This window comes from Cariama cristata, unplaced genomic scaffold (assembly GCF_000690535.1).
Source record: "Cariama cristata isolate BGI_N322 unplaced genomic scaffold, ASM69053v1 scaffold43831, whole genome shotgun sequence".
Classification (NCBI taxonomy): Eukaryota; Metazoa; Chordata; class Aves; order Cariamiformes; family Cariamidae; genus Cariama; species Cariama cristata.
In genome coordinates, this window is record NW_009600705.1 from 40356 (window position 1) to 47184 (window position 6829).

At 37.9% G+C, this 6829-nt stretch overlaps 1 protein-coding gene across 1 annotated transcript in view; it reads right to left on the reverse strand.

Annotated features, from left to right (window-relative positions):
* Positions 1-6823, reverse strand: part of LOC104169237 (nesprin-1-like) — a gene marked incomplete at both ends in the record, with an annotated part of 46047 nt that extends 39224 nt beyond the window's left edge. Inside the window, 4 exons of the mRNA XM_009710103.1 lie at positions 129-311; positions 2395-2572; positions 3319-3455; positions 6749-6823. Coding sequence (XP_009708405.1) covers positions 129-311; positions 2395-2572; positions 3319-3455; positions 6749-6823 — 573 coding nt within the window. The remainder of the gene's footprint in view (positions 1-128; positions 312-2394; positions 2573-3318; positions 3456-6748) is intronic.
* Positions 6824-6829: the final 6 nt, after the last annotated feature.

Here is a 6829-nt window from a genome sequence, read left to right on the forward strand (position 1 = left end):
ACTATTTATTAGTTCTGTCACATCATAAACACTTACAGCTATATATGAAGTCTAAACTGTGCTGTCTGAAACAAAAAGCAAAGAGGACATTTAGATCCAACCTTTCCCCACCATGACTGGTTCAATACCTCCAATGCAGACTCCTTCTGGTGGAGGGTGGTGATAAAATTTTTCCAATCTTCTTTAGCGGTAGCAGATTTGTCCCGGATAATTTTAGCCTTTTCCTCTGGTAAAATAGAGCACAGCAGTTCTCCTTTGGATGCTACCAGGTTTAGTTTTTGTTGCCCATTCTCACCTTCCAATAAGAATTCCTAAAAACAGTAATAAAAGAAGCTAATTAGTGAACTTCGGGTCCCGGTAAACATCAATGGCAAGTTCCCAGAAAATTTAACAGGGATAAAAGTTTATTGTTTCTGCTCATTAGCATGCTAACTCATCTTTTGGTACACTCCATTTTAATATCGTTCATATTTATGGGATTTAGGGACAACAGCTACTTAATCTAGAAATGCCATGCATTTAAACAACATACGTATTAAGACTCTAGGACTACCTGCATGTTCTGCATTTCATGAGACAATTATGGTCATTCAGTTCAGTATTATACTTCTTTAAACCTCCATGGCACAGGAAGTGGTAACAGTTTCATTTCAGGGAACCAGTATCCCGGCCCAGGTAACAGCAGGAGCCAGGGCCCACTCCTAGGCACACACAGGACCGAAGCCTTGCCCACGGACGACAGCCTCACTGGGCTTCCAACAAGCATGCAGGGCTGTGGGCAGATGCTTAGACCCTGAGCAATATCTAAGCTGTGCGATTCATCCCTCTCCATCCTTGATTTATCTTCCCTGTTTGAAAGTATTTTTCTTCACAGAAATCTTGCACAATGCTGGTGTGCAAGAAGTGTATGAAAAAATGCATGTGCAAGAATTATACAGAAATGTAAGGAAACGGCCAGATTTTTAAATTCCAGTGTACTGGGATAATGTTCTTATAACTATTAAAAGACTTTGTGAGCATTTAGGACTCAAAGGAATTTAGCAGTCTTAAATACCAATATTTCAAACTGTTACTATCATGATTATGTGATACAATAATAGTTTTATATCCATAATCATAAGGTTACATCCACGTTCAGAAGTAACAGGTTTGATACAAAAATTACTAAGTCAGGTTCTGACTCTGTGTTATGCTAGAGGTCTTGGCAGAGAATGCAAAGGGTCTCTTTTAGCTTTGAGATACTTGGTCAAGTTCTGGCTATATTAAAAATTAAAGATATAACTGCCTTGTGACTTAATGATGTCAAATGTGCTAACAAGCAGAACATTAACTTTTAACAAAAATAAGATTTTAAGTTTATATATGTTACCAAGACATCTCTAGAAGTCCTAAAGCACTTACGGAATCTCAAAAAAAGTTTATTTCACCCAAAGCAGCTTTTAGAATGGAGGAGAACAAAGTAAGGTCTTATGCTTTGAAAGGGCTGCAGTGATAAAGAAAAATAAAACAAACCCAAAACCACTTATCACTGTTAAAAAAAAAAAACCACAAAACCAACCATATTACATGTCGAAAATTACTAGGATTTTTTCCCCTGATACTTCCTCTAAACATATTCTCATTTTGGGGTAGTCAAAGATTTGATATAGTAATACAGTATTGTTTATGTTTTTAAGTAAGCCATTTAAGCAAGTGAAAGTGAATTTACAAAAAGGAGGAGGAAGGGATTTGGTATTTTCTGAGAAACTGATAGGAATTTCCTCTGTTATACTATTTAACTGAAGGTTTAACAGTCTCGTTATGTAATTCTCATTTTACTATTTTCAGTTAAAATCATAGTTATATGGTACTCATAAAATTATTTCTTTCACTTGCTTTATTAAAATAAACTTTTTATTTTAAAAATGTGGCATTCCTTTCCACAGAGTTGTTGGAGCTTGTTGTAGTTTTATGCAAAAAATATACTTTTAAAATGCCTGCCCGTATTGCATTACATTTTAACTCTGTTCTTGCACTATAAGGGCTCTACTTTCATATGAGGAAAAATATTTACACAACTCTGAAATAATTCCAGATACTAACTCCCAATTCTGATATCATTCTGATTTTACACCCCTCTCCTACTTTAAACATATTTTTTCCTACCATAAAAAAGAAAAAAAAACCAAAAAGTACTACGAGAGACAACGACTACATACAAACTGTAGCCCAGCAATTAAACTAAACAAACTAGATTAAAAAAGAAAAAAAAAAGTATTTATTTCCTTGCAATTAGTCACTTTTAGTGTTAACAACATTACCAAAAAATAGTCATTAACCAAACAATTCAACCTGAGCTTTACAGGAAACTGACTGGGTCTCCCTTGGACTAGTATTTTACTGCTGTAGAGTTACCTGTATTTTCTGCAGACTTGCTGAAGCTTCACTGATATTTTGAGGCACATCAAAGCATTTGGCTGTGGTGACTTTTGCATTGACCAGCCACTGCTGGAAGTCCCTGAAAGCTGTCCGAAATCTTTGCTGCAAGATCTGCTCTTTGCTCTGACATCCTTTTGAAGCTTGGAGGCAGAGGCTGGGTTTATCACATCAGGGAAGCAAAAGAGAGCAAGAGAGGGGGGGAGGAAAGGCAGGACTCTATTAGATGACAATGTTACTACTTAGTTCTCTGAAATACAATGGTAAAGCTAGGTTAACCTGGATTCTTCCTGCCAGATTCAAGCACTTAACTGACGCACCAAGAAATTCATCAGAAGCTTTCAGTTCCTTAAAAGTGGAGTATGTAAATTGGGACACAACAGTCACAGATAGCACAGGTGTAAATGTTTCCAGAAAGCGACTCAGTGCACCTGAGCATGAACAGTTTCTGCCAGCCCCTTTCTCTCTCTAGGGACAGGACATGGAACTACTGCAATTACAACTTCTGTGGCTCAGTTGAGTTGTGATCACACCCTTCTTCTGCAGCTACAGAAGCCAAAAGCTACAACCCCCTGCAAGAAACAACAGAATCCTGTGTCTGAAATGCAGGTGTCGCACTCCCAAGTAAATCAGCTAGAGTGCCCTGAGAGAAAGCAAGAAAGCAAGCAAATGCTACCCTCCCTGCTTCAAGGAACTGGCTAGTCAAAGAGTAAACGGAAGGTCAAAATTAAGAAAAAGATCTTAAATAGCTGGTATAGCTTCTTCCGCCTTCAGACAAATAAGCCACTGTGCTACCTCACAGTGTCTTACGAGGATTCCTCCTGTAATAGGTCAAGTGTGGATATGCATTAGTTTCAGCTGAGTTTAGTGGACTGATTAACTATAAACAAGATGAATGTGTACCTGTTATACTCCTTAATCAATCCTGAAACTTTTGAAGAATGAGTACTCAAATCTCTGGAAAATCTACAAAGATCATTTAACTGAGTTTTGATCTCATCTGTCATATGTTCAGACTTCACCAGAGCATCCAATGTTTCCTGTTAAAACAAAATGAATGTACAATATTGGTGAGTAAATTAAAAAAAACAAAAAACAAAAAACAACAAACCTTTTGAATCAAAATTTATCAAAATTTGAATTCAACTTCATTTATGATTTATGAACGTTTACTTTCAGGAGTATTTTAGCAGTCAAACCTAAAGAATCTTATTTGAAATTACAACCTTCTGAAGACCAAAGTTCTGGAAGCCTCAACTTTCTTAGCTCAAAATGTTCTCAAAGAACAGTTTAAGATATAAATTTCAATTTAATAAATGAGCTATGGTATTGTCAGTTAGCTGTATGCATATAAAAGCACATACAATTAGGGAATAGCAAATGATATAAGTTTATACAAATGTAATCAGCCTGTTGGCTTGAGTTTAGCATGGTCAATAAAAAAATATTTTGAGCTGTATCCAAAAAACTAATTTACACACAAAGCTTTTAACACCTTCAACTCCTTCACAGAGGGCCTCCTAATGTAAAAGTACAGCTGCTCACAATCCTGTGAGAGTAAATGGGTTACTGCCTGTCATGCTGCACTGGAAAGACTCTTGCTTTGGAGACAGCTAAGCCAACAAAAAAAAATGCTTTTGCTGGCCTAGCTCACGTCAGTGGGAGAGGTGTGATAAACACTCCAACAAAAACAGTCCTTGTTGACATCCACAGCATCTCCACTGCTGAATCCCACCAGCTAGTCCAGGATAATGAGCAGTGCAGTCCTGGCTCCTTGTCTCACTAGAAACTAAATTCTTCAGGTACTCCTCTTAAACTACTAGGGAGAAAAGACCATCTCCTAGCTAGTCACATCCACCACGGCAGAGGCTCTGCAGAGCAGGCAGGCCAGAGTGTTTGGCACATATAAATTAGTTTGGCTAAATCTAAGTGCCAATGTGGAAGAAATGTACAATATAAATGTAAGAAACAGATCACATGAAAGTGAAGACAGATTTGAACAGGGATGTGGAAATGAGACAAGGAAATTCCCAAATCATGTTTCTGAATACATTAAAAAATGAATGATTGAAAATATACATAGCAAACAGTTTGCAATAATCTACCAGCACAAAATTCATGTTCACACATTATTTGTGCTCATATTATGGACTTTATCTGCTTTGAGTCACTCATACACCAGAAATGTGTTCAACCATAATTAAAAGATAGTTGAAACAGTCACACTGCCAGTTTGTTCCAACACCATATAAAGTAGCATCTGAATTAAGAAATTATGTAACAGCAATGACACTTAGAAAAAATGTAAACTAACTACTTTTTGTTTATCTTGCTTTATGTTAGAATACAGACAGCACTTTTTCTGAAAGCATTAAGAATAACAACACAATGGCCGTTACTTAAACACAGGATGTCACAAATTATGTAGGGCAGGAATCACCATAATGAAATACTAACATCTTTTTTTTTGGTAAAGAAAACATGTCCTAAGAGCAGCACAAGGTTAGAATTGCCTGTGTTCAATGAAATTTTTCAGTTTTAAATAACCTACCTCAATAACTACTAAAAGATTATTCTGACGACACACAGCCTTAGGCATAACCTATTAACAAACAGGAACATTAACTTGGAAAACAGGGCACATTTAAGTGTGGCACTTCTCCATACAGAAACACTGACAGCACTGTTGCAGCCACTTGGATTTAATTTTGAATCTGACAATTACCAAAATCATTTGCTGAGTTCCAAGTACAAGATCTGTTGCTCTTATGTTGCACATACCTAAACAAACAGAGCTTAAGTACAAAAGAAAAACAGAATGATCTTGCTAATTCTGAGAATTAGGAAATGCATTTTTAATTTATGGCCTTGGCTTACATGGCAACAGAATCACTGTGAGACACTGGAAATGGAAAGCTATTTTGGAAATGCAGTGCTATTTCACATTCACAATAGGACCTATCCCTGGGGTCCAGAAATGGAAGGATTACTGTCACATTTCCTCTAATTATAAATAACATTACGTAGTTGGGCTGTGCATAGTAAGTCTTGAGATTCCTCTGCATTTTCCTCATTAGTCAAAGTTACAACTGTCTTACCCAAATAAACCGTTGTTACATAGAGCCACAGTACATAAACAGTATATATACTACTAATAAAAGCAATATGCTTTGAATTTAGTACTTCTCTATTTATAAAATAAAAAATGTCTGGTTTTTGTTGCTGTGTGTTGATGACAATTCCATGTCTTCCTTTCCTCTTCAAAAAGTTATAAACATGGAAGACTTTGCATATTTGTACCATTATTTGCTCCAATGTAATGCCAGCTTTGTTACTCCTATAGAGATGTACTGGCACTCAAGCAAGCAGGTTCCATGAATCTCTGTCAGGGAACTCTGCGAAATGGGAAGCCACAGAAATAATTTGGCACAGACATTGGAGGAGAGTATTTATAATTTCAGTCCAAAGGGAAGGTGTTCTAGGGTTCTTTGAATATTTATTCAGTCAAGAGGTCAGAAAGCAGGCATCACACACATCTCTCTTCCTTTACTTAAAACTGCTTTGTTGCAACACTACTCTGAAAGGGAAATACTCGTATGTTTCTCAACATCTGTGATTCACAGTAGTCGAGATACAACAAACATGCATCTTGATTGTTGTGAAAATATGTATTTATTTATATAACAATGTGTGTGTCTGTGTGTGTGTGTGCGCGTGCGTGACATACCTGTGGAATTTTTTGCCAGAAGACCATCAGGAACAGAAACAACCTATTTCTCTAAATTCCACTACATTCCATAGCAAAGCAATTAGCAAGTATATCGGTTTCCAGCATAACTTCTTTAAATACTGGACAAGATCTCAACACACATAACGTGAAGGATATTTCAAGAAATAGAAAGTGTAAGCTCAGTACGCTCCTGACTAATTAGAAGTCAGAAATGGCTCCAGCCGCTACCTGGCTTTTAGGAAATGCTCCACATTTTCCTGAACAAGCGCTACTCAGCTCGGAGCAGGGAGCAGCTCGGCAGGGAAGTTCAGAGCTGGTGCGCCAGCTCCTTCACTTTCTCAGAGGCTAGCCCTGTTTCTAACACCTAAGATCCGGGCAGCATTTGCTGGGCCTTCTTCAGCAGAGGTCAAGGAGAGAAACGTCTTCTGCCTGCTACGATTACAGTTACCAAAAAAGCTGGGAAAGTTAGGATTTCATAGAAGCATTTTTCACAAAGACCTTCATTATTTTCTGCTTGACAGTCCCGCTTGGCAGAAGCTTCCTGCCGACAGCAACCGTACATTTACGACCGAAAAGCCGCTAGGAAAAGAGATGTGACCTTACTTTCTCCTTGCGCCAGCTCTCCACGACCTCGGCGTCGGTCTGCCGGCTGTCGAGGGGGGCCAGGCCCTGCGACCGGGCGGC